This window comes from Lacerta agilis, chromosome 2 (assembly GCF_009819535.1).
Source record: "Lacerta agilis isolate rLacAgi1 chromosome 2, rLacAgi1.pri, whole genome shotgun sequence".
NCBI classification, from domain to species: domain Eukaryota; kingdom Metazoa; phylum Chordata; class Lepidosauria; order Squamata; family Lacertidae; genus Lacerta; species Lacerta agilis.
Window position 1 is genome coordinate 11,198,104 of NC_046313.1, and position 27,490 is coordinate 11,225,593.

Consider the following 27,490-nt stretch of genomic DNA (forward strand, 5'->3'; position numbering starts at 1 on the left):
ATTATTGTCCCTAACCCACTGGTCCATGCTGGTTGGAGATGGAAGCCAAAAAGATCTGGAGGGCCACGGGTTGTCCGCTCCTGCCTTAGGAGAAGATTTCTTAAACGATCCAGCAATCATAAAAAACACTAGCAGGAGGAATGCTATTGTATCCCTTACCTGAGCCCAACATGTGGATGAAATCCAGAGAGCGGGGGTGTAAGAACCGGTCACATGAAGATGCAGATCCGGGAAAGGTCAGAGGTCACCAGCGGAAGAAACCTCAAGCAGATCCAGATGCGACAAGAGAGACAGAAGCCAAAAACCCCGGCGGAGGCCAAAAGTCCTGCAGGGTCTGCCACCATCAGAGCTGGTCAGAAGGGGCCATTAGGGGGAGATCCACCACGCAAAGCGACCTCACATGGCAACCCACCGTGGGAGATGTCTCGGGAGGCGGGTTACAAGGAGAAGGAGCCGCGTGGGGGGAGGCTGATCCCACCGGGGTGCGTCCCAGTTTGCTTGCCAAAGCCACCGCGGCATGACACAATGGGGCCGCTCTGTCTCACTGCATCTCTCATCAAAGGCAGAGCGAGAAGGCAAAGACGACAGCAAAGAGAGGACTTTGAAAGGCGGCGTGCGGACGCCAGGGCTTCACCAGTCCCTTTTGCAGAGGGAGGCAGAGGCAGGCAGATCCCCGGAGCCCAAAGGAGGCCTGAACGGGGTATGGGGACCGGTGTCTCCCTTGCTCAGCTTAGCCACAAGCTCTCCCTTTGGCTGTGCAAGCAGCTGACGCGGGTGCTGGGAATTCCTCTCCTTGCTGAGCCAACAAGTTCTGGGAGCTGGTCCCGAGAGGAGGCAGGACAGTTTGCACAGCTGGGAAGTGGTGTTGGCTTTCACCCTCTAGGAGAGGTGGAAGTGAGCCGTGGGGGCCCTTCTAAAAACCAGCAGAGGGGCAGCAGGTCTTACCCAGCGCAGAACCAACACTGGGAAGCCTCGAACTTACACACACACCAAACACAGTCTCTTGGGGTTGCCACCTTCTCTGCCTGCCCTTGCTCCTATGACCTGAGCAGTGGGCTTCCCTCCCCAATTATCTTCCTGTTGAGGGAAGCTTTATCAGGTCAAGTGTCTCTCTTCTTTCACTGAAACTGAAGGAAGCCTGCCACAGTTGGAGGCAGTGATGCTTCTGAACACCAGTTGCTGGAAACTGCAAGAGGAAAGAGTGCTCTTGAGCTGTAGACTTAGACCAGCCATTGGCCTGATCCAGCAAGCTCTTCTTATGTTCTTAAGGCACAAGAAGGCAGATCCACTTGAAGGAAACAACTCTCTTGTTCTCTCCCATAACGTCTGCATCTTCCAGTTGACTGGCCAGTCTGCTTAGGACAAAGGGAGGATGTTTTCATAAAATGCATAGTTGGCATATGTAATTCATTGCTAAGATAGGATGGTGCTCACTAACTAGAATATAAGTAGCGTATACATGCAGTTCTTACATGAAAAAGAGAGGGGGAAACCATGTTTATTTCACTCCATTAATTTAGGCCACAATCCTGTACACACTAACCTGCAAGTAAGTCCCACTGACCTCGATATATCTCTGAATATCATCTGTTGGTTAGAGCAGTGTTTTTCAACCTTTTTTGGGCAAAGGCACACTTGTTTCATGAAAAAAATCATGAGGCACACCACCATTAGAAAATGTTAAAAAATTTAACTCTGTGCCTATATTGACTATATATAAAGTAATTTTTCAATTTTTCCCACGGCACACCAGGCAACATCTCGCGGCACACTAGTGTGCCGCGGAACAGTGGTTGAAAAACACTGGGTTAGAGTGTGGTGCTGGTCATGCCAAGGTCAATGCCCATACAAGACAGCTGTATATTCCTGCATTGCAAGGGGTTGGACTAGATGATCCTCGGGGTCCCTTCCAACTCTACAGTTCTACGATTCTATGGCAAAAAATAAGGAGGGGCTGCTATCTTCATGACCTGCTTGCGGACTTCCCAGAAGCAGCTGGCTAACCACTGCAGAATACAGTGGTGCCTCGCTAGACAAAAATAATTCGTTCTGCGAGTGTCTTTGTCTAGCGATTTTTTCATCTAGCGAAGCACCAAGGCAGAAAGCGGTTTTCGCGACGGAAAAAAAAAAATTTTTCATCTTGCGAGGCAGCCCCATAGACTTTTTCGTCTTGCGGGGCAGCCTTCCGCTAGTGAATGCCTCTCGTCTAGCGAGTTTTTCGTCTAGCAAGGCATTCGTCTAGCGGGGCACCACTGTACAGAAAGATGAATGGATTGGATGACCCTGCGGTGCCCCTTCTTATACTGCAATAACATCATGTGCATGTATACAGCTTTGATGGTTGATGGCGACAAAGTTAAAATGCAGTACTGGGATTTCTCACCCCTTCAAAACCTTGCAGGCCCCCTCTGTAAGAAAATGCTGTGGCCCATAAAGAGCAGGCAAAGGAGATCTCTAGCACCTAGTTAACACAACACTAACAGCTTATAGGAGCGGGTGGGGGGGGTTGTGGGGTTCAAGGTGTATTTTTAATGAGACACTGCCCTCTCGCGGTTGTCCTTTGCTATTGCACTGAGGCTATACTGTATATCCTATGCTCAAGAACACAGGAAACGTTTGCCAAGCTTGTTCTTTATAGCAAAGGGGCTCACATATGACCACCTTAAGAGTGCAGTGAAGTCTCCACACACCCACCCCAGGTGCGTTTCACAGCTCTCAGCCCTCCCTCAAGCTGTTCACATCAGCAAAGCTTCATTAATGTGAGATTTGTTTCTGTTTGTGTACAAACCAAGGGAGCGTTGACAGGACGGGAATGAATTTACCCTACATAAAGATGTCCACACCTTGGCTGGAGCAGAAAGCCGGTCTAAGAAACAATGCATCAAACAGCAGTATTTTATAACATGTGCATTTTGGATAGTATCATGGGTTCGTGGATTAAAAGCCCTGCCCTGGAAACTCAGTGACTGTGCAGTAAACAAGAGTCTCCTTTCTTACAGCTTGAAGCCATTGGTTTGAGCCCTACCCTGCAGAGCAGAAGAAAACAAACTTGCTATGTGGTGGGAGTGTAAGAAGGTGAGAATGTATTGGGATATGATATATCATGAGTTAAGAAAAATGTTGAAATATAACTTTGTTAAGAAGTCTGAAGCTTTCTTACTAGGTATTGTAGGTACAGACATTGAAAAGAAGGACATTAGACTTTTCCAATATGCAGTGACTGCAGCTAGAATTCTTCTAGCACAAAAATGGAAACAAGAAGAATTACCGACGAAAGAAGAATGGACAGTGAAATTGACGGAATATGCAGAACTGGACAAAATGACGGGAAGAATCCGGGAACAGCGGGACCAGAAATTCATCAAAGGCTGGTTAAAGTTTACAAACTATTTAAAAGTTACAGGTGGGTAGCCGTGCTGGTCTGCCATAGTCGAAACAAAATAGAAAATTCTTTCCAGTAGCACCTTAGAGACCAGCTGAGTTTGTTCTTGGTATGAGCTTTCGTGTGCCACGAAAGCTCATACCAAGAACAAACTCAGCTGGTCTCTAAGGTGCTACTGGAAAGAATTTTCTAAACTATTTAAAAGACAATTTACAATTGAATACGCTAATAGGATTTCAAGAAGTTTTGTAGTTATTGTGTAGATATATTATTGTAAGTATGGTAGTAAAAGTAAGAAGGAATCTTATGATAATGTAAGCAATGGTTGATTAAAGAAGTATAATATCAAGATATAATTCCGAAAGCCATGTGGAGGGATTGAGGGAAGTCATGGCTTTGTAAGCCAAAATGGAAAATGTATGAAAATGTTTGATTTAATTTTATATTGTAGTAGTATACTGTAAAAATAACAAAAATTATATTAAAAAAAACAAAGAAAACAAACTTGCTCCACCTTCGATGTGATAGCCCTTGAGATTATAACAAGCATTCAGTCCTCAAATGCATGTTTGGGTTAAAGGTGAGTCCCTGGTCTGCAGTGCTGACTGGTCGCGTGGAAGGCAGAAGGACCAACAGCCGGTGGAGCCAATGACAGGCAGAGCCAAGTAAGTCTCACCCTCCTTCCATGCTGAGTTCTACAAGGGCAACACTGAGACTTGCAGCTATGCATACCCTCCCTCCAACATTTCTCTAATGAAAATAAGGGTATCCAGTGCTATTTTTCTAGAAAAAGAGGTGCCGGGACTCATCATGAACACCCCCCTCGCTCTCTTAGAAGCGCAATGGCGCCCACCTGAGAGGTGCCAGAACTGAGATCTGGTGAGTTCCGGCTGGAGAAAAAAGCCCTGGGGACGTCCTATTCCATATCCCCGAACATTTCTTCAATGAAAGTAGGGACGTCCTAAGGGAAAGCGGCACATTCCAGGATCAAATCAGAAACCAGGACAGCTTCTGTAAATCCGGGACTCTCCCTGGAAAATAGAGACACCTGGAGGGTCTCTGTGTACGCACTGTATCATTAAAGCACATTCGATTTGCATTTCCTCCTGAAAGAGGAGCACTGCCGTTTACTGGGAATTGCAACATTGCGAGGGGTAAACTATTCTTTGAGGGGGAAATGTGTTTTTAAAGGTATAGAAGCCTGTGGGGGAGTAAGAAGACAGACGGGTAGGGGATCAGGGGGGCAGCACCCTATTTTGCCCTAATGGACTCACCTCCACTGCTTAGTCTGAAAACATTGTGGTCTAACAACCTAGATCAGCTTGGTCCTTTTCAGCATCCCACACTGATGGCTATACCCACTAGATTGGAAGCCAGACACCGGGAATCAATTTGGGAGCTAAAGCTGGATGGATTCCTTTCTTTTTCTTTCTTTCTGTTTTTGAAAACATGGCACCGATGGTCTTTTAGCAGAAAAGCCTGGGCAGGCTGCCTAGGGAGAAAGATGGATTTCCCTTCACTTACAATCCCCCAATTAAGATTTGATAACCCGTCTAAGAGAGACACTTTAACCAAGCACAAGAAAACGAGCTTAATGTAAAAATGATAAGTGGAGGGAATTAAGTCCCTTGCCAGCTCTGGAGTGGAGAAAGTGCCTTGATGTCTGCCATAGATCTGAGACTCCGGTCCCATTTGACACAGCGGGCCTTAAGCGTTTTGACATGGACGATCAAACTATATGGATAGAGCCACCTCTGCCACCTTTCCCTCCCTCCTGCCAGATCCTAGAAGTTTTGGCTCACTAGCCCTTCTTCATGCAGCCCATAGTCTGAGACTTGTGGGAGGGGGCAGGGGGCGGTGACTCCCAGGCACAAAATTCTGAGAGGGGCACAACAGGGTGCCCCCATGACAAGTTACCCGCTGTGCTCCTGCCGCCTTCCAGAGCCGCAGGGAGGCAAGCTGCACCCAGACTGGGCCTTCGACTTTTGCGGCTGGGGAGGTGCCTCCATCTCCTTGCATACCCTGCTCTTGGGCTGGCTGAGAGGCGAGGGCCTGCCCAGCCTGTGAGGCAGAGATGGATGGGGGTGGCAAGGCTTAGAGAGCTCTGGGCACTGGTGGGAGTGGTGGCCAAGGCCCAGGCCAGGGAGGAAATGTCTGTTCCTGTGGAGGGCGGGAAGAGGAGGCTGTGGCAGAGGCCGAGCCAAGGTTGCAGCAGTCAAAACAGTGGCACCTCCATGCAGCGCTCCTGGCGTTGGCCCCACCAGTATGCCCCCCCAACCCCGTGCCTCACCACCGTCACCCGCATGCTGAGAGAAAGGGAAGGAGGGGGCACCAGGGCCATCCACTGAGGAGGGAGGCAAGAAAATGCCCAAGGGGGAAGGTCCCCCCCCCCCGGAATGCACCTTCTGCCCAGTCCACCAGGTTTTGCTACACTTGCCCTGCCCCAGGCACTGGCAACCCACACTATGCCACTGCTTGTGGAGCAGGGTATATGGGGCTGCCAGCTCTTAAGAGACTAAAACGTTACACTTAGGCAAGACCCACAGATGTGCCACAGCAGTAACAGTACAATGGTACCTTGGTTCTCAAATGTCTTGGTTCCCAAAGTAAGTGTTCTGGTTTTCAAACATTTTTCGGAAGCCGAACATCCAATGCGGCTGTCAGCTATTGTTTCTGGGGCACTGGCACTGGCAACAATCTGAAGCTGCACCTTGGTTTTTGAACATTTCGGAAGTCAAGCTGACTTCCAGAATGGATTAAGTTCGAGAACCAAGGTACCACTGTATTTGACGCTTTTGTTATTGCTATTTATTTTGCGTTTTTGTTTTTGAGGCTCTTTTGGTTAATTTGTTTTTGTGACTGTGTGGAACCCAGTTCAGCTACTGATTGATTGATTGATTGTGTGACTGCAGAAATGGGTAAAAGCCCCCCATCCAAACAATGACTATCATCAGTGCAGGTAAGAAAAAAAATCTTAATTTTAGTTTTTATCATCTACAATACTGTCTTATTTATTTTATACTACAGTACATTGATAACTGCTTTCGTTTTATGGACCAGTGGTCCCGTTAGATAGTAAAATTCATGTTAAACTGGTGTTTTAGGTGTTGTTTTTAAAAGTCTGGAATGGATTAATCCATTTTGGAAAGTGCGCCTTGGTTTTGGAATGCTTGGGTTTTGGAACGGACTTCTGGAATGGATTAAGTTTGAGAACCAAGGTACCACTGTATAGGTACCATATGAATAGCCAGAAAAAATGGAAAAATTCAGAAGAGGGGCAATGGATCTTGGAGATGCATCATTGGGGGAACGGGGATGGGGGGGTACCTTTTATGTAATATTTCTTGTTAGACCATTGCTGTTTTCAGTCATGTGCTAGTAAATTCAGACTGCACATTGACAGTTGATTTGGTGCTCTTGAGAAACAGATCCACTTCCTCAAGAAGAGGCCCTGGGAAGCATGAGAGAAAGACAACTTTGTCTGACCTCCCAACAAAGAAACCAGAATGAATGTTGAATAAACAGGTTGTCCGGATGTGATGTGGTGCATTGCCTGCTGGACAGAGATTTTGTGTCTTAAAATTCAAGTCCTTTCCTTTAAAGAGTTTTGCCTTTTATTTATTTTTTAATCATTTGACTGCTCTTCTTATTTTACCTTAAAATGTGTATTTGCTGTGACCTAAAGTGGCACCTGCTTCTGGCTCTCTGCACCAGTGCTTTGTTGTTCAGTCGTCCAGTCGTGTCCGACTCTTTGTGACCCCATGGACCAGAGCACGCCAGGCACCCCTATCCTCCACTGCCTCCTGCAGTTTGGCCAAACACATGCCAGTCGCTTCGAGAACACTGTCCAACCATCTCATCCTCTGTCGTCCCCTTCTCCTTGTGCCCTCCATCTTTCCCAACATCAGGGTCTTTTCCAGGGAGTCTTCTCTTCTCATGAGGTGGCCAAAGTACTGGAGCCTCAACTTCAGGATCTGTCCTTCCAGTGAGCACTCAGGGCTGATTTCTTTAAGGATGGATAAGTTTGATCTTTTGCAGTCCATGGGATTCTCAAGAGTCTCCTCCAGCACCATAATTCAAAAGCATCAATTCTTCGGCGATCAGTCTTCTTTATGGTCCAGCTCTCACTTCCATACATTACTACTGGGAAAACCATAGCTTTAACTATACGGACCTTTGCCGGCAAGGTGATGTCTCTGCTTTTTAAGATGCTGTCTAGGTTTGTCATTGCTTTCCTCCCAAGAAGCAGGTGTCTTTTAATTTTGTGACTGCTGTCACCATCTGCAGTGATCATGGAGCCCAAGAAAGTAAAATCTCCATTTCTTCCCCTTCTATTTGCCAGGAGGTGATAGGACCAGTGGCCATGATCTTAGTTTTTTTTTATGTTGAGCTTCAGACCATATTTTGCACTCTCCTCTTTCACCCTCATTAAAAGGTTCTTTAATTCCTCCTCACTTTCTGCCATCAAGGTTGTGTCATCAGCATATCTGAGGTTGTTGATATTTCTTCTGGCAATCTTAATTCTGGCTTGGGATTCATGCAGTCCAGCCTTTCACATGATGAATTCTGCATATAAGTTAATGGACAAAGACAACAGGCACCAGTGCTAGCAATGCCTTACTTAATTTCCCTCCTTGGAACGAGTTATCTTCAACCCCAGCATTTAAATCAATTACCGGTATTTAATGGGAGGATTTCATTATGCTATTTACTTGGCATGTATGAACCATGTGTGCATCATGCATGAAAACTGCATGTGAGCACAACTGCACCATATTGCAAATACTTTTTAAAAACAATGTTGAGGCTGCATGGTGCTCTGAAGTGAAGGGGGTTGCTGAGGCTTTCTGTTGCACTCAGTCCCGGGGCAGTGGTGCCTGGTGCCCATTGGTGCTGTCGGGGCAGGCTGAAGTTGTTTGGCAGAGCCCTATTTGCCCTTATGGACCAAACTTAATGCCTGGGAGCTGTCTTGTAAAATGCAGCAAGAGGTTTGGTACAAAGGAGAGGGATTTTCCTTGCCCCCAGGCTTCTCCGACTTGCTTGGAACTTAGGAAACAGGTGTTGCTCAGAAGGAAAAAAAATCTCACTTTTCCTGAAAAGCAGCATAACATCTCATTCCACAGCCTGCTAATACAGATTGCTATCTCAAAGAATCATAGAATCACAGAACTGTAGTTGGCCATCCAACCTCTGCTTAAAAACCACCAAGAAAGGAGAGTCCACAACTGCCAAACTGTCAGGAGGTTTTTCTAGGTGTTTAGTCGGAATCTCCTTTCTTGTAACTTGAAGTCATGGGTTTGAGTCCTACCCTCCCAAGCAAGAGAAAACAAGCTTGTTCCACCTTCCATGTGACAGCCCTTGAGATATTTGAAGGTGGTTCCCATATCTCCTTTCAGTCTCCTCTTTTCCAGGCTAAACATACCGGTATCCAGCTCTTTCAAGCTTTCCTGATAAGGCCTGGTTTCCAGACCCTTGATCATCCTGATTGCCCTCTTCTGCACAATTTCCAGCTTGTCACCAAGCTAGATCTCACCAAGTTGGTCAATGTGTAGCAGGCTTGCCACCTGGTAGAGCCTCCAACCTCGAACCATGAAAGGAGGAGGGGGGTATTTTATCACTTTTGTCGGTACAGACAACTGAGCAAATTTGTGGCAGATAATATTCCAACTAGAAGAGCTGGTTGTCTGCACTGGGCCTTACATTCATGATATCAAGTAATAATATTATTCTTATTAATAGGCTTCTCATCCTAGCCTGAAGCGAATGCTTACACTGAAATGTCCAGCACAATGCAGTTGATGCAGCCTGATGACAGGGCAAGGTTCTTGTGGCAATGCACCCTACAACATGTTCCCTCGATCCTTGCCCCTCTTGCCTCACTAAAACTTCCCAAGGGGGTATGGTTGGGTAGATCCAGGGTGTGGTCAAGACATCCTTGTAGGAGGGAGTGGTCCTGGCCATCTTAAAAGAGGTGGTGTTTTGACCATTACGGAAAACCTCCATTGGATCCATTGGCTGGTGACAACTATCGCCTTGCCACAAATAACCTCTTTCAGAGAGGATTGAGGGAGGATAGCTTGTAGGTACTCTTGGATGAAACCAATTACCGGTACCTTGACCCATTTCAACAGGGGCTCTGGCCTGTTTCTAGGATTGGATCAGCCTTGGTTGTCCTGGTGGATGACCTCTATCTGGAGAAGGGCAGAGGGAGTGTGACTCTGTTTTTCCTTACTTGTTCTCTCAGCAGCTTTTGATAGCCCTGATTCTCTGATATGACACTGGGAGCCCTGTTTTACAGTGATTATGGTCCTATCTCCAGGGTCAGTTTCATTGGGTGATTCTCTCTCAGCTGCTCCCCTCCCTTCCCAGCAGTTGTACCATCTAGTCCACAATGCTATTTGGTATCTGCATGGCTCCGAGGCAGAACACGTACTCTTTGTTCATTGTACTCTCTTTGATCACAGACTCTTGTGAAATGGTGCCACCTCCAAGACCAGCCAAGGGCATTTTACCACCTGAACCAAAGCTGAAAATGGCATCACCATGTCTTGCTGCTACAAAAACAAACAGGGTTTTATGACAACACACAATCTGTGCAAAGAGTACCATAAGCCCTTCAAAATTCTGGACTACACTCTGAAGAATCCCTCTGTCCCAGTCAACCAAAACTTGGCACTATGCCTACATTACACAGTCCACACATAAGTAAGGTAACTGATGTGTTTAAAACTTGCTTTCTTTTTCCTGCTAAGCCAACCAAAGAAGCAAAGATAGCTGCTTTACACTACTTTAAAACTGGATGGTTATAGCTACATATATATCTCAGAATCCCTAATGCAGCCATGTCTCTGAGTGGCTTAATAGTTGAATTTCACTTGTTGGCAGTCCTCAGAAGAGCCTAAACACATTCCAGGAGAAAAGTCCTGGGACAAATAGGTTCACACTATGGCAAGAGCAACTAATGGAAGAAAATACATTTCACAAAAGCTTTGGTCCAAAAGGAACTTCCAATCCTAATAATAATGATAAAAAACCACTCCAAAATATAAGATCCTGCCATCATCAGCCCTGCTTTTCAACATGAATCAACGGACAAAAATTCTTTTCGCAATACTGTTTTAGAAAAATTTTGCCTCTCAAAACTGTTGACCACGCACAACTTTATCATAGTCCTGAACAACCACAGTGCCAGCAGTGTCTGCTGAGCCTCCACTCTGCCCATCCGGCTTCCACTTGCAATGGCATCAGCCACTGCCAGCCAGAGCAAGGCACACACGCCACCACCTTGGATCACCTGGTAACACTGTGCAAGCACAGCCAGCATGCCAAAGAATAGTTTGTACAAGCACACATAGGGGTCCAGGGTGGGGAGAGAAAAGCCAGCGATATCCTATTGCACATGTGCTTACTCACCAAAACCTTTCCTAGCGATCCATATTCCATTGCTTTTTATATTCCAGGTTATTTCTGGGTACTAGTGTTATGTTTTATATGTGCAAATTCTACAAAGCACACTGTAGCATCTTGAAGTGGCTTTATGTTGGCAGGAGGAGTTTTCATGAATGGTGAGCTAGGACTCTGATCGAAATCATTCTGCCTCTGAAGCAACTGCCTCAGTTCTTTGCTTCCATCTGGAGCAGGGGTAGTCAACCTAAGGCCCGGGGTCAGATGCAGCCCAATCACCTTCTAAATCCGAATCAGCGTGTTTTTACATGAGTAGAACGTATCCTTTAATTTAAAATACATCTCTGGGTTATTTGTGGGGCCTGCCTGGTGTTTTTACAAGAGTAGAATGTGTTCTTTTATTTAAAATGCATCTCTGGGTTACTTGTGGGGCATAGGAATTAATTCGTTCATTATTTTTTTTCAAATTACAGTCCAGCCCACCACATGGCCTGAGGGATGGTGGACCGGCCCATGGCTGAAAAAGGTTGCTGACCTCTGATCTAGAGAGCTCTTGGTTTTGTTGGCTTCTGCATGGCCTTGTGTGGTGGTGGAACTTTTAAGAATTCCCAATCCCAGGACTTCTATGGGGTTTCCCCTTCCTTACAGTTTGCATTCTCTGCTCTGTTGCTTCAGCTGTTTTGCAAATTCTGAATGCTTTTCAAACGGGAGCTCCGGAGTCATGACCTTGCAGCAGTTGCCCAACAGTGTAAGCATCAAAATGCAGCATTCCCTAAGGAGCGCCAGGCTATAAAATAGATATGGATTGTAGCTCGCATCGTGTGCACCATCTTTTCCCAAACCAGCAGTGGGAACACGGAGGATGCAGGTTACAAGTGACTGCGTGTTCACAGCCTCATTTGAGTCTCGATAATTGCATTTTTTATTTTTTTTGCTTAGCAGCCTGAGGTGAGCCATAAAAGCTGCAACAGTTTCACTCACATGTTATGACCTCCGTGTTTCTTTGGAGGAAATCCCTCCCCACTTATCTTAATGGCACGATGACCTCGCGCACGTTTACTCAAACGAAACTGTTCCTGCACCCATTGCAACCAGACTTAACCCCAGTTTTAAATTTACAAAACTCCTCCCCCCTCTCCTCCCTCTGCTGTTTTTCGCCCCGGACTAGAAATGGGCGGGCCTTGGTTGCGCTTGCCTCCCCATAAATCCGTTTGGGCTGGAAAGAGTTCCGGATTCCTCTGCAAGCGCTAAGCGAAGAAACAGTGGGTAAGAGCTGCGAGCTGTTTCGCCTGTTTATCGGGAAGCGCTCCAAGGTTCTTGTTTACGCTGTCGCGGTGGAGTTTGCAAAAGGGTTATAGGGGCAGGGAGGAGGCCGAGCGCAGTGGACCCCCCCCCCCCAAAAAAAGTCTCGAGAGCAGGCATCAAGTGCAAGTGCGAGACGGGCAGGTGAATCGGCGGGGCCGTCAATTCGCTGGGATCGCTGCCGCGATTGGCATCTACTCGCCCCTGAAATGAGTTCACACTGGGCTTGCTTGCAAGGTTCGCGAGTAGGCTACGTATAGGATCGCAGCCGAAGGGTTGCCGCTCTGCTGTTTGGGCTGTGTACACATTAGACCTTTAAAGCGCATGCTTTCCGCCCAAAAAGTTACTGCAGTTTTGCTAAGGATTCTTTGGCAGTGCTTTCCAAACTTGGGTCTCTCTTTTTTTTTTTGACTAGAATGTGCTTTAAAGGTAAAGTGTGCACACATCCTAAAGTGGCTTTCAGGTGTTTTTATGGGAGCAGAAGCCCTGTGCTTGTTGCTGAACTATGGACCTTCTGAAATCTAATCTGCTAGTCAGTCATATAGGTCAAGGGTGTGTTTACAAAGATGTTTTTGCTGGGTTTTCCCACCCGTTTAATTTAACACATTTATCCTAAATGTATATGTATCCTGTATTTTATTACAAACGACCACTGTCTGAGGCATTGCTTGTGGAACCAGCTTCACACAGAGCCACCCCCAGTTTGTCTCTAGCCAAGAAATCTCTCTGGGGGACCGAGGGAGCTGGGAAAACAGTTTCACTTCACTACACCGCAAGAGGCCTCCTTTCAGAATAATTGCATTTGTTTTACCTTCACAACAACCTAATGAGAGAAATTAAGACTGGAGGTGTGTACACTTTACCAGCTGAAACTTTTTGTGTGTGTGCCTCTCATTTGTCCATGCCAGTGGGTGGAGAGGATGTGGGGAATCTCTGATTCAGATTGCCTGACTGGTTTTCTGGCCCTCAACCTGCCCCCAAACCCTTTTCCTGAAGCGTTCTTCCCTCCAACCATGCCACCTTAGAAATGGCCTTTGGGTGACTCATCTTCCAAGTAGGTTCGAAAGTGCAAGATACCCATTTGACAGTGGAGCCCTAGGCACGACTCACTGAGCTCAATAGGGCTTATTCTCAAGGAATAGGACTTAGGCCTGAGTACTGTAGATATGGATAGGATTGTATTGCAAGTTGCAAAAAACAAACAAAAAAAACAACCCTCACTGTTCTCTGCACTACAGGGTAGTCCTAGAATGCTGTTGAGAAAAGCATGTTTTACACAAGCACAGAGAGGGAGATGGACGGCGCGAAAATATAAAAGGCCCAAAATAAGAAGAAATGAAATGGAGGAGACTCGAATAGGTTGAGATTGCCAGGTACAGCTTCAGCCAGTGGAAGCTGGGACTGGCTCCCAGTGAAGGGCAGTGGGACTGCGCCACTAGCCAGCATGGCAACCAGTTGGGTCCCTCTTCCTAGCTACATCAGAGAAGCTGGTGTCCCTTGAATTATCACCATCTGAACTACTGGGAATGGATTTAGGCCCTTCCAAGAGAGCTGTTAATATAAGGCTAAAGGAGGTTGATCTCCAGCATAACCTTCTGACAGGAGGTGGCACTTGTTCACCAACAAACCTGGGGTTAGCACCAATAACGAAATTACCATCTTACTTATCTTCTATTTCTGTTGCGGCGCATAGGTATGCCTTTATCAAGGCCAGATTCAATCCCTTTCCTTCTAATGTCATGGGCAACAGACTCTCAAATGGCCAGATCTCATTGCTATGCGACTGTAATAGTGGTTCCGTAGAAACATTACAGCATATACTTTTTTCCTGCCCAGCTTATTCGGCAGCCCGGTCTAGATTTCTGTCCCCACTTCTGATAGGACAGGCTGACAGAACCCAGGAAGCTAAATTAATTCATTTATTGAACGATGAGGAACCGAGTAGATCTCTTACAGTCGCTAGATTTTTGATAAATGTCCTATCCCAGAAAAAGAGAAATGGGTCACTGCATAGTTTCGATACTTTAACTAATACTAAGTATCATTAAGAGGAAATTAAGTTATTAATCAACTCTTAAATTAAGTTTTAGCTGAATCCCTATGATGTATATGTATTAACTAAATTAAGGTAAAATGTTGTTCTTGATGGGTTGCTAGATTTGATATTGTTTAAATTGCAGCAGCTGCTGCCTCGTGTTTTTTAATTGTCTTATGTCGTGTTGTTTTAAATTCTATGTTTCGTCCGCTTGTCTGATTTGTTCTTGATATGGGCCAATGGCGGTAATAAATTTTACTTACTTACTTTCTTACTACATCAGAGAAGCAAGCAAGGAGGGTGCAAAGTGAAAAGTGGGTGCACCCACTGCCGATGTGAGACATGTAGGACCTTCTCAATCTGAATGAACTCTCAAGAAACAGCTGGTATCACTTCACCTCCCTGCAAACAAATGAGAACGAATGCTCAATAAACAGGTTGTCCAGAAGCAATCCATTCACAAAATAGCTACAATCTGGAAGCATCCTGACAGACAGTAAGCTTAATAAGACTTGCTTCTCAGTAGAGATATATAGGATAACATGGTGTGTAGTGAACAGAAATTTCAAGGAGCAAGGAGTGGTGGTTAGTGCGCAAAACAGTGTTTCATTATGAGATGGAAAGACATGCTATTTGGTTGCCATTGGTTAATATTTGAACTAGCTTTCTTGAACTAGCTCACTGTACTGTCCCTGAACTAATTGGGGGAAAGTGCTTTGGCTGAGCTGTTGTCTTGCATTCCAAGTGGAGAACTGTGTTTTTGAAACAGCAGCCCTTGCTCTGCTTGGCAAACAAAGCTTTTGAGCTAGCATAATGTAGTGGTCAGACTTGTCAGAGTAGGGCTAAGGGGGACCGGGGTTCAATTACTGACTTTGCCACATAGCTTTAAAGTGGCCTTGGGCCAATCGGCTGTCCCTCAACCTCTTAAGGTCATCGTGAGATTAAAATTATGCAGGTGAGGAGAAGAACCAGTTGTGCTGCCTTGATCTCCTTGCAAGAAAGGTGGGAAATCCATGTAGCAGTAGTTAACATTTTGAAATCCTTACCAAAAAAAACACCTGTAAATAGTACGTATTAGCATATCAGATGATGAAAGAGGCTGACCAAATTTTACCTAGCAACTTCTAGGGCTAGGCGATAGCTGGTTTTTAACATCGGCATATCTCACCATCTAAATATTGCAACCAGGACTTTTTTTCCAGCCGGAACTCAACAAAACTGAGTTCTGGCACCTCTTTGGTCAGTTTCAGCATCTCTGTAGCGTTGCAGTGCCATTCCCTGGCACGACACTCATGGCGGAGGAAGCGGGTGGCACGGCGACTGAGACAACGAGGCGGAGGCGGAGGTTGGCGGCATAAGGCAGCAGATGGTATTTTTGCTAAAAAACAACTTTGGGTGTGTGCTCCCCCTCATTTTCTAGAAAAAAGAGCCCTGATTGTGTACTATTAAGTGCAATACAGTACTACAGTCGTACCTTGGAACACATACATTTCGGCTCCCGAATGATTGAAAACCGGAAGTGAGTGTTCCAGTTTTCAAACGATTTTTGGAAGCCAGACATCTGGCACGGCTTCCGACTGGCTGCAGGACGCTCCTGGAGCCTATCGGAAGCTGTGTTTTGGTTTTTGAGCAGTTCCAGAATTCAAATGGATTCCCGGAACGCATTCTGTTCAAAAACCAAGGTATGACTGTATGCCGATACCGCACGAGGTCTGAAATAAGGATGGAGCTACGTGGAGGCATTGGCTGGCTTCATGGTTTTTCTTGCATCATGATTTTTGCATATCACACACACACACCATGATTCACAATATACAGTGGTACCTCGGGTTAAGTACGCTTCAGGTTAAGAACTCCGCTTAAGAACAGAAAATGTGCTCTGGCGGCACAGCGGCAGCAGGAGGTCCCATTAGCTAAAGTGGTGCTTCAGGTTAAGTACGCTTCAGGTTAATTCTGGAACGAATTAAGTACTTAACCCGAGGTACCACTGTATTGCCAGGTCAAAAATTATGAAACCGATACCATGATAGCTTCAAACCGGCTTTGGGTGATATATTGATATAACGCCCAGCTCTAGCAAGTTCAGGGCAGGGGGAAGATTCAGCCTGAGGGTTTTGCATCTGTAGCTCAGTCTCCTATGCCAGCTCTTTGAGAGATGAGGAAGAGACAGAGCAGTGGTAAACCATCCGTTTTGCATCCAGAAGGTCCTGGAAAGCCTCTGCCAGTCAGTGCAGACAATACTGAGCTAGATGGACCTACTGGTCTGACTCAGTATAAGGTGGTGTCCTATGTTTCCCCTACTACCACCACTGCCTACAATCAGCCAATATTTGATAAACCACCTTCTTCCTTTCCAGCTGCAGCAGTCTTTGGCAATGTGGCTCTATGTGGCGGCTCTGCTGGGTCTCTATTTCCTTTTCCGACGGTACCGTGAGCAGCAAATCTTGGGCAACCTGACGGAGAAGTATGTTTTCATCACTGGCTGCGATTCCGGGTTTGGAAACTTGTTGGCCAGGAAACTGGACGCTCGGGGAATCCGTGTCCTGGCAGCTTGCCTCACGCAGCAGGGGGCAGAAAAGCTGAAAGAAGCCACATCGGAACGGCTGCAGACCACCCTCTTGGACGTGACCCAAACGGAAAGCGTGGCCAGAGCAGCAAAATGGGCAAAAGGCATTGTGGGAGACAAAGGTTAGGGCAAGGCGCTCTGAATCTGCAGCAGCATACCATAATTTGGTGGTCTTTCTGGAAAGTGTTATCATCCTTGCGGGGTGGATTTGGTTGGGAGATGGTGACTGTGGTCCAAGATTTGCCTGTCTGACCAGGGTCTCTGTTGTTGATTTTTAACCTCATTCTCCCAGGTCCAAGTCCATCTCTCTTATCTATAATGCCACACACCTGGCAGTCTGCACTTGTTGAGCAATGTGATAGATGTCCCTCTCCCCGCCCCCGTTCCTTACTGTGCCTTCACAGGCTGGCTCAGACTCTATGGCCCAATGATTTACTGGATTCTTAGTTTATTTTGATACCATGTACTGACTATTTGCTTGTGATTTCTAAATTGAGTGAACCGTTTATAGTGATTTTATTATATTTGGCAGTGTAAAAAGGTAAAGTGACATCTACACCATACATTTGAAACCCATGGATTTCCCCCAAAGAATACTGGACGCTGCAGTTTGATAAGGGTGCTGTGAGTTGTGCGTGGGAACTACAGTTCCCACAATTCTCTGTGTTTTATGTCTACTTTAAATGTATGGTGTGGATGAACCCATCCCTGCTTTGTATTCATAGTCTGTTGGTCAAGTTGTGCTCAGGAGGTGTGTCTGTATGGATGGGGCTCGTTTCTGTACCTGATCTCCTGTTTCTTTTCTTTTTTCCCTCAGGCCTTTGGGGATTGGTGAACAATGCTGGCATTTCAGTCCCAACTGCCCCCAATGAGTGGCTGACCAAGGAGCACTTCAAGAAGATCATAGACATAAACTTGCTTGGTGTGGTTGATGTAACCAAACACATGTTACCTTTGATGAGAAGAGCCAAGGGGAGGATTGTCAATGTTTCCAGCATAATGGGGAGGATATCCTTGTTTGGTGGTGGCTACTGTCCATCAAAATACGCGGTGGAGGCTTTCTCTGACAGCCTCAGGTAACTGCTGCAGGTTTATGTCTTTTCTCGAAGCATTGGCTGCAACTCCTTGTCAGTCCAAGGAGACATTTTCTGCTTAAAGGGTGGGGTGACACTGTGCAAACCAGCCTGTGCCAGAAAATGTTTTTTTTAAAAAAAAACAACCCAAAACCAGAACTGACATACGACATTTGCAGAATTCAGCTTCCGTCACTCAGTGTTTGCGGAACTCAACAGATCTGGTACTTGCAGAGGAGCAAGCTAGCCTGTTTTCTAATTGGTTGCCTTCAGATTATCAAATCTTGGCTTAATAAGACAACATACAAATGAGCCGCGGTCTGGGGCAGAAACAGGGCCTACAGTTATGGTCTTGGCTTGCTAGCCAGTCTGCAGTTTTTGCTTGATTCCTGGTCTCCACCACTTTCTAAGGCCTCTGGCATGTGCGAAAACCAGGCTTTTGCAAAGCCCTCCCTGATCTGATGAGTCAGGTGAGGACAACTCAGGATTTAAAGAAGCCCCTCCACGCAACTACTGTTGTGAACCAGGCATGCATGCATGTGAGCACTCCTTCCCCTTGGCATGCTGCTGCCACTCAGCATAGACAATATTAAATTAGATGGAGCAATAATCTCATTCAGAATAGGGCCACTTCTCCCATGATCTTGTCAACAGCCCTTCCTTTGTCTTCTAAAGTAGTTGTTTTCTTAATCGTCCTATATAACAAGTGAATTCCGTTCTCCCAGAGATCTCTGTGTAGCCAAAAGAACTGTCAAAAGGGGTCGTCACCATCTTATCTGCCAAACTAGCAACAGGAATTGCTGTGTGCCATCCTCAGATGAAATTCACTGGCCATCCTCAATTGCTGTGTGCCATCCTCAGATGAAATTCACTGGCCAGTGTTGGGAAAACAGGATGCAGGACCAGATGGACTATTTGTCTGATCTAAAAGGGCTTTCCTATATATCACGTTCTTATCCTCTTCACATCTCTATCCCATGGGCTACTGGTACAGAAGGCACCTATTCCTTCCCTTTTCCCTTCTCCAGGCTCGAGCTTGCCGCCTTTGGAGTGAAGGTCTGTATAATAGAACCAGGCTACTTTCAAACGGCTATCACAAATGAGAAGATATTGGTAGACAACTTCAATAGCCTCTGGAAGCAGCTCCCAGAGGAGACCAAGAAAGCATATGGGGAGCCTTACTTAAATCATAGTGAGTACTACCTTCCTATTGTCTTGAATTTGATTCTGCTTAACAAATTAGCGCAAAGGCTTCTAGATGTGCTAATCTGTATTTGATAGCTTAGCTGTGTGTGTATGGCGTGAACAGGCAATTTGTATTCTGGAGAAAAGGGGAGGGAGTGTAAGCATGGGGTTGTGGTGGAATTAGTCCACACTAATGGTATTCAAAGGTGATTGACCAGCTTCTGGCCTCTTTCTCTTGTTCCAATAGTGCTTGATTCAACCATTAAGATGCAAAAAGGCTGCAATCCCAACCTCTCTCTGGTTACTGACTGCATGGAGCATGCTCTGACATCTGTGTATCCCCACACTCGCTATTCAGCCGGCTGGGATGCCAAGCTGTTTTATATCCCTATGAGCTACATGCCAACATGGCTGCCACACTGGATAGTAAGCCGCTCTTACCCCAAACCAGCACAGAGCTTTTAGAGTGATTGTTAAGTGTCAGAGGGGTTGGAAAGTAGAACCTCTTTTTCAGTAAAAAATAAAAATGTTTAAAAGAGCCCTTTTATTATTGTTTGTGAGATGTCTCCTTCTCTTGCTGCAATGAAGCCTTGTTTCTGAACTATATCCAAAGCCAGGTTACACCTACCGTATTTTTTGCTCCATAAGACACACTTTTCCCCTCCTAAAAGGGGGGAATGTCTGTGCGTCTTATGGAGTGGATGGTGCTCCCTGGGGCCAAAAGCAGATCGTGCTTTTTATTTTACAAAGAGAAAAGGGGGTGTTGAAAGGACTCCGCTCAGCAGCTGATCAGCAAGAGATCGGGAGAGAGGTCAGAGTCCTGGCGCCCTTTCAGCCCCACCCTCCTTTGTTGAATGTGCTGCAGAGGAGGTTGTTTGTTTCCCCAGGACATGTGACTGGCTGATTAGATTATCTGTCTGGAAACAGTAGAAATGGCTCCCTTTCCTTAAGATTTTTCAGAAATGTGAGTTAAACCCCATAAAAATGGGGCTTTTCCTCTTTGCTTTTTCCCCTTTGCAAAAAAAGCTGCAAAACTTTTAGCTGATCCTCAAAAAAAGGCATTTTGCCTTTGCAAAAACAGCTGCAAAACTTTTAGCTGATCCTCAAAAAAGCCAGGGCTTTTCCCTTTGCAAAAAAGCTGCAAAACTTTTAGCTGATCCTCAAAAAAAGGCATTTTGCCTTTGCAAAAACAGCTGCAAAACTTTTAGCTGATCCTAAAAAAAACACACAAAAAAAAACACAAAAAGCAGGGCTTTTAGAGGAGGAAAACCAGGAAAAAAATTTTTTTTCTTGTTTCCTCCTCTAAAAATGAGGTGCACCCTATGGTCCGGTGCGTCCTATGGAGCGAAAAATACAGTAGTTTCCTTTTCCAGTTCAGCCGGCTGGGATGCTGGACCATCCCTCCTAGTGCTTCCTTAGCCACTGTCTGTTTCCTCTCCCCATCTCTTCTATCAGGTACAGGTGTCGTGGTAGTATCCTGGGCTCTGTCTCTCAAGAAAACCTACCCTTGGTCCAAGTCAAACCATTTCTCTATCTAGCTTTAAGGCCCCTGGCAAATGTCCCCTTTTAAGTCTTTGTAGCTTGAGAGTGGGTTGAAAAGCGACAGCGAAATGCGTGGGATGACAAATGACTAATAAGATGATGTGTAAACACCCCACAAACAAGCAGAACAGGATGAATGGTGAATCAATGGGTTGTCTGGAGGAGCTCCCAATCTGCTGTTCTATCTAAAATCCTTTGGTGCCCGCTTCCTATTGAAATCATTTCTACATTTCTAGCTTATTGACTGGTTCTTTAAAGGCAAGGAATTTAACCATGCTTAAATGGCGGTCACACTGGGTCTGTCCTCCAGTGTTGATTCCAGCTTCACATCACGCGTTCACACACACTTGTGAGTGGTTAACGTGCATTACAACTGGTCATTGTGCACGTTCACCAGGCCTCATGGACAAAGTGCTTGTGCACAATTCTGGATATAGATATATAACTCCAACAGACTGTGGGGAAATCTGCAAAGGTCGACTGCATTGTGTACATTCTTTGAGCAATAGGAACATTATCTAGTCAGTATGCATAGTCTGTAATTAGCATGCCTTTCCTTGCCTAATTCTGCAATTTACAGTCTTTGGGCTCATTGTTGCCCACTGCCTAATCTTACGTGGCCTACAACATACTGGTCCATGGATCGGTCAAACAGCAGGAAAGGGAACTACAGATAAATATCAATCTTTTATGCAATTCAGTTCCCTTTTCACCTCTCTCAACGTTTCCCCAGTCTGCTGAACCGCAGAAGCGGGCTTGCAAGGAGTTTTAAACCTTCCCTTCCCTCTCCCTCCCACAAGAGCACATATTTTGCAATTCAGAGTGCAATCCACTAAGGGTTTTTCTTAAGCAATCCAGTATCAAGTATGTATCATCTAAAACATGGCTTGGTTAGGAACCAGGGAGTGAGGCTCCTTATCATATGTTCTTGGCCAAACATGCATTCAGAGCCTTATTGCAGGTACTACCCAGAGGCACTAAGAGGATCATTATAAACCTTTTATTATACACCTTTAGGCCCCAGGCAAAAACATTCCTCTTTAGCCAGGCATTTGGTTGATTTATGTCCTATGCCCTTTTAAAATATGTTGTTGTTTTTCCTGGGGGGGGGCATATTGGGTTACTGTTTTTATTTTTGTTATGTATTTTGTGGTTTTATATCTTTATTCTGTGAACCACCCTGAGACCCCTGGGTATAGGGTGGTATATAAATTCTAATTCTAATAATTAATTAAAATTAGTATCCAGGATCAGTGACTTACTTACCCACTGGCAGCTGACAGAAGAAGACTCACGTTTCATGCAGCCAGGAAGACATGGAGCAAATTGAAACGTTTGAGGCCTGCTCTTCTATCACTAGAAGGCAGGCAAGGAAAGGCTGTAGAGGCCAAAACATGGTTCAGCTGAAAGATTTGAGGCCTACTCCTGCAGCAGTCTCTTCGCAGGCCAGGAAGACATTTGTCCCCCAAGTCTTTCTTTCCTCCTGTCTGGGTAACCTTCCTCAGCTGTTAAATCTGCAAGTCCCATGGTGCTTGACCACTTAGTGCTATTAAGCTTTTTCCTATGCGGATATAGGAGCATATAGGAGGCAAGTTTCCATCAGACTCATGAGATGGGGAGGAGAGATTTGAAACTTCCCCTGCCTGCCCTTGTACTGTTCAGCAGACCTGGCAGCAGCTGAGAATGGTGAGGAGGAGGCTGAACTGCAGGGGGGGGGGGAGTTTGTCTTTTATCATTAATTGCTGAAATTATCTTCTCTGTAACGTATACAGTATAGCTCCAATCCCCATCCAGTTTCCAATCAAGGCAAAAGCAACCCCCCCCCCCCCCATGAATCAAGCGGCACAAGGACACAATCAATGGGAAACTGCACTGAGACATATCATTCCCAGGCTGGTGAGAGGATTCAAACAGCAGTTCACTTTGGATCCAATCAAAATGATGTTGATGATGATGACGAAAGGAAACTTCAAAATGTCGCAGCTGCTTTAAGTCAATGTTACAATTGAAATGCTGCAGAATAAATAATAGAACACAATGTAAACTCAGCTGTTTGGAGTCAGAAGATTTAAAATGCATAACTTTATTTAATGGGGAAATATTGCAGCTACCTGCACATGCTCTGGCAGCTTCTGTGCAAGGTTTGGTGAGAACCTACAAATGCTTGGGGCTGAGCTATTGGAGACACATTTAACCCTGAAAGCTTGTTTAATGTTCTTCTGGGTCTTTACTGTCTAGATCAGGGGTAGGCAACCTAAGGCCCAGGGGCCGGATGCGGCCCAATCATCACCTCAATCCGGCCCACGGACAGTCCAGGAATCGGCGTGTTTTTACATGAGTAGGTGTGCTTTTATTTAAAATGCATCTCTGGGTTATTTGTAGGGCATAGGAATTCATTCCCCCCCCACACACAAAATATAGTCTGGCCCACCACATGGTCTGAGGGGCGGTGGACCGGCCCACAGCTGAAAAAGGTTGCTGACCCCTGGTCTATATTATTGAAGCTGATCTTCAAGGGTCTATTAGCAAAACAAAAGCACATCTAGTATCATTCCAGGCTGGGGATTCAAAAAAACTGCTCACTTTGGATGAATTCAAGATGGTGGTGGAGATTTTTTAAAAGCTATGCACTTCATTGGTTGTGATTGCTTTCTGTTTCTAATAATACATCAGAAGTGCAGAGGTATTCTTGAAGGATAACATTTGGTCTGTTGAAACACAGTGTGTAGAAAGGAGTTTCAGAGGGCTGTTCACACTCACTCTAAGAGACGCTCCTGGCCACACCTTTAAGAAAACAGATTTGATGTTGTTGTTTTTAAAATCACTCCAAGATTTAGTAGGTCATGTGCTGGGAACCTGATGCTCCCCAGATGTTGCTGGACTGCAGCTCCCTGTTAACAACATCTGGAGGACCACAGGTTCCCCTCTAGCCCAGGACCTAAGTAAAGAGACTTTAAATTAGGCAAAAACAGCATTTCATTTTACTGGTGTGTTTTCCTGGTGCTCACCCTATGTTCTCCAGTTAAATAAGAGGTAAGGCTTCTAAAGAAGAGAGGAGGAATGGCCATTTCTGAAGAGGTCAGTTGTAGCACAGGGACCATTTGCCAAATGGGGAAACTGGCATGTGTTAATTGATTATTGAAAGCTTTCAGATAGCTGCCCCTGAGGTGGGACGTGAGAGACCAAGAATATTGAAGCTGCCAGTGAGCCAAATCTTCAATCACAAATTCCCACTTCCAAAGGCCCCCAGGAGTCCATTGTAGTTCCCTCTGGACAGGCAGTATTCTCCTGTCCAGATTCTCCTCAGTGGACTAACACCTCCATTCGATGGCTGCCTTTCTTTCTGCAGATGGGCGCTGCCCCCTGCTTCTCAGCTGTCTCTACCACCTTGACAGTGATGCTGCTTTGCTTGAACTTCACCAGGAACCTGTAGATGACCAAAGGAATCTCATGTTAAAAGATATACCTGCTTGCTCCAACTTAGCAGTAGCACTTGAGCTTGTTTACTAGGCTTTCAGACACGAAACCAAACTAAACAGAAATGGCTAAGAAAGGAGGAAATTTGAAAAGATTGCAGCAAGGTTAAACCAGTTTGAAAACAGAAGTGTTGCAGAAAAATCACAGTGGAACTTTAGCCACTGTATTTGGAGTTGCGTGGTTTTAAACAAATTTATAAATACATTTATGTAAAAAAAAAAAATAACGGAGGAAAAACATTGCATCAACTTGCATGAACAAGTCCTTTAGGTTTGTACTACAACTCCCATCAGCCGCAGCCATCAGATGATACATTTAAGCAAGTGACCCCCTGCAAAGGATATTGGGAACTGTAGTTTGCCCCTCGCAAAGGTTTGATTTCCAGCACCCTTAACAAACCACAGTTCCCAGGATTCTCTGGTAGAAGTAGGATTATTTGGTAGAAACAAGGCCAGATTATCAGGGGTACAACTGGAGCACTCACTCCAGAGCTGATGCCTGTAAGGGAAGAGGGAGCAGGCTCTGAGCTTTCATTAAAAAAAAATAGTCCCTAACCTTCCTGGAAGGAAAGTTATAAATGAAGATGGAGATGGTTTCACCACTACCAAATAGATATATATTTTCGCTGCCTTTGGTTTTGGTATATATCACCAGCACAGATGCCAGTTAAACCCATCAGTAGATTTGTGTTTCTGTGGATCGACACAGTCTTTCAGCATTCTTCCCACCCACCCACCCCTGCAGAAAAGGAATAATCCCTCACAGCCTGTCAAATGGCTTGGTGGTTCTCTCTGGAAAAGGAAGATGAATTTGCAGAAGGGCGATAGCTCAGAGGCTGAGCATCTGCTTTGCATGCAGTAGGTCCCAGGTTCAGTTCCCAGCACCTCCAGATAAGTTTGGGAATGTCCCCTGCATGAAATCCTGGAAAGCTGCTATCAGTCAATGTAGATAGTACTGAACTAGATTGACTAATGGTCTGATTCAGGATAAGGCAGCTTCCTGTGTCCTTATGATGGTTTGGACAAACTCCCAAACAAGAGCACCAGTGCTTGGTCCAAATCTCCCCCTACTTTTCCTCCTACTGCTAACTCTCTAGTCTTACTCATCAGCCACTTGGAGCTTCAGTTTTTGCTTTGTAGCTTCCAGCACGGTCTGGTGGAGCCGGGTGACTAGTTCAATCAAGTGGTCACTTATAAGCAGGAAGTCCCCTTTGGTACCCGCTGTGGAGGTCTGCAAAAGGAAGAGACATTGAAACCTGATGGAGGAACCATGCTAGTCCTTACAAGCTTTAGCACTTGTTTACATTATGTTACCTAACCACTGGCCACCTTATAAACCAGCCCAGCATTTCTAAACCAGCTCTGCAGAACCCATGAGGTTCAGGGGGGTGGGGAGAGTTGCAGTAACGGACAAGCACATACAAATTGTGATTTCCACTGAGCTGCAGCCATAGGGATTAAGTGCACTACTCAAGCAATTGTTGTCCTTCCTTCCCTCATTGCATTTTCCAAGGGTTAAATCAGTAGCAGCTAGCAGGTGGCACAGGCAGGGCAGTGTTGTGCTGGTTACCAAGAGTGAGAAGAGCATGGCAGCAGCAGCAAGACTGGCGTGGTGTGGGCACAGCACTCCCCACTGCCTTGCCCCTCCCCTTCGCAATGACTGGCAGTGACACATGCCATTGGGAAGCCAGATCAACAATGCTGTTGGGTTTTGCCGCTGCAAAAAAATAAAAATAAAAAATCAGAACCATTGAACTAGCCCATCATATGCCTTTGCCTCCATACTGTCAATGGAATGGAAAACAAGCCCATGTGCAGGACATTGGCCAAGGAAGCCTGCCCACACCCAACTTTCATTTCCTTTGTGGTGCTTGATATCTGGGGCTTTTGGTTCTTTCAGTACACACTTCTGTATACAGGGAGTGGCTCCCCCAAGCCCAAGTGGTCTTGGAAAACCCAGCAACCCTCGCTAAAAGGGAAGGTGGGATAGGAGCTAGGGATTTTTATGGGATGAACTATTCTCCAATCCTGTTCCTTGCAAGTTAGGCCAGTATGGAGGAAAGGTTAGATATTATTGCAGATGACCTGTGTCTTCTAATGGCAGGTGGCTGTAAAGCTGGTGGTGTGATTTCAGGACAGGTATTGATGGATGGGAGTGGGATGGCAAATCCTTCCGCTGCTGATTGCTTTTCTCTTAAACCAGGCTCTGACACTGCAAACAACCCTGTTAAGAAGAGGTGGGGGTTGGGGGGGGCAACAGGCTGAAGGATTTCCTGCAATTCACTGATGAATCTGTTAAAAGACAGGGCGATCCATGTTAACTCAGAAGAAAGTTCCACTGTGCTCAGTGGGATTTCCTCTCAGTTAAGTGCATATACAGGACTAAAGTCTAAGAATTCTCTGTTTGAAAAGTGCATCAGCAGCGTTTTCTTTCATTAAAGTGTTCTTCGATGTGATTTGAAAAAGCTACATTGAGATCTCACATTTCCAGACTTGTGTAAGATTTCAATTCAGCTTTGGCAGGATGGCGTTAACACCTCAAAAAAAATAATCTTGCATTTTCATATTCCCTAACCCTGCCACAGGGGTTTCAGAGGGAGTCACAAAGTAGCAAATTGGCTGCAAGGATCTTCCTGGCCATTAAATTGTGTCGGTAGCTGTCAGGCCACCGTCACCACCTTCCCAGTACCTCTCTAATGTGCAGAACGAAGAAGCCATCTGCATAGCGGCTGACGGAGACACCGTTAATGTCACTCAGGGTGATCACTGTTTTTGGCTGGGCAGCCTTGGGGTCTGCCAGGATGATGTGGCTCTTGGTGAGAAGGAAGATTCGAGGAGAGGCCTGGAACAGAGAGAGGAGGAAGGAAAATTGCCACCTTGAATTCCCTCGTGACAGGCTCTTAAGGACAGAAGGAAAACAACCCTGAGGATTCATGCCAAACTTTCACCTACTACCACATTGTAATTAGGGAGGGAGGGAGGTGATCTCACTGTGTACAAGTTGTACAAGTGACAATAAAGTATTTCAAAATTCAAATCCTGCTTCAATACTGGCCAGCTCGTTGTGTGCAGGCCAGCCATGAAAGCACCAGCATTCCCCCTGTTGTTCGTCCCAAGCCCCTGTCAATTGAGGATCTTGCTCACATATCCAACATATTGAGGGGTGGCTGGGTGAGTTTAAGGCAGGGGTTGCCAATGAGTCGCTGGTGGGCACCCTTGAGGTCTTATCTGGCACCCACGAAGCCTCTGAACCTCCTCCCCCAAACTCAGTGCCCTTGGTCTTGAGGTGGTGAGGGTGCTTACCTTAGAAAGTACACAGAGCTGAAGGAGGAAGTTGGAAGAGGGAAACTCTGTTCCACAACCTATTTCAGCCTTATGTGCTTTCCAAGGCTCAGATTCACCCTAGCAGATCTGATTTTCATGACGATGCCTTGGAAAACCGAATTGCCTCTGTTGTGTGTGTGTTATCTGACAGCAAGTGCTGTCAGTTACTAAAAAAAATCCAAATGTGCCCATGGGCCTAAA

General features: G+C 45.7%; 3 protein-coding genes across 5 annotated transcripts in view; 1 reads left to right on the forward strand and 2 right to left on the reverse strand.

The window, feature by feature from the left end:
• The window catches only part of ZNF385A (zinc finger protein 385A), a 180,982-nt gene extending 180,740 nt beyond the window's left edge, over positions 1-242 (reverse strand). Inside the window, exon 1 of the mRNA XM_033138554.1 lies at positions 160-242. Coding sequence (XP_032994445.1) covers positions 160-172 — 13 coding nt within the window. The 5' untranslated portion in view covers positions 173-242. The remainder of the gene's footprint in view (positions 1-159) is intronic.
• Positions 243-11,978: 11,736 nt separating this feature from the next.
• On the forward strand, positions 11,979-19,486 carry LOC117040662 (retinol dehydrogenase 16-like). Of its 2 annotated transcripts, none has more exons than XM_033138568.1 (5): positions 11,979-12,052; positions 16,481-16,811; positions 17,507-17,765; positions 18,791-18,954; positions 19,195-19,486. In XM_033138568.1, the coding sequence occupies exons 2-5, from the start codon at positions 16,499-16,501 to the stop codon at positions 19,410-19,412; spliced, it is 954 nt and encodes a 317-aa protein (XP_032994459.1). In that variant the 5' UTR covers positions 11,979-12,052; positions 16,481-16,498; the 3' UTR covers positions 19,413-19,486. The 2 variants fall into 2 exon arrangements, with proteins under 2 accessions (XP_032994459.1, XP_032994458.1); XM_033138567.1 differs by lacking the exon at positions 11,979-12,052 and adding an exon at positions 12,068-12,099.
• Positions 19,487-23,186: 3,700 nt separating this feature from the next.
• Positions 23,187-27,490, reverse strand: part of LOC117040655 (unconventional myosin-Ia-like) — a 49,906-nt gene continuing 45,602 nt past the window's right edge. For both annotated transcript variants that reach the window (XM_033138550.1, XM_033138549.1), the window contains 3 exons: positions 26,655-26,807; positions 25,069-25,196; positions 23,187-23,916 (listed from right to left, as the gene is read on the reverse strand). In XM_033138550.1, coding sequence (XP_032994441.1) covers positions 23,793-23,916; positions 25,069-25,196; positions 26,655-26,807 — 405 coding nt within the window. In that variant the 3' untranslated portion in view covers positions 23,187-23,792. The remainder of the gene's footprint in view (positions 23,917-25,068; positions 25,197-26,654; positions 26,808-27,490) is intronic.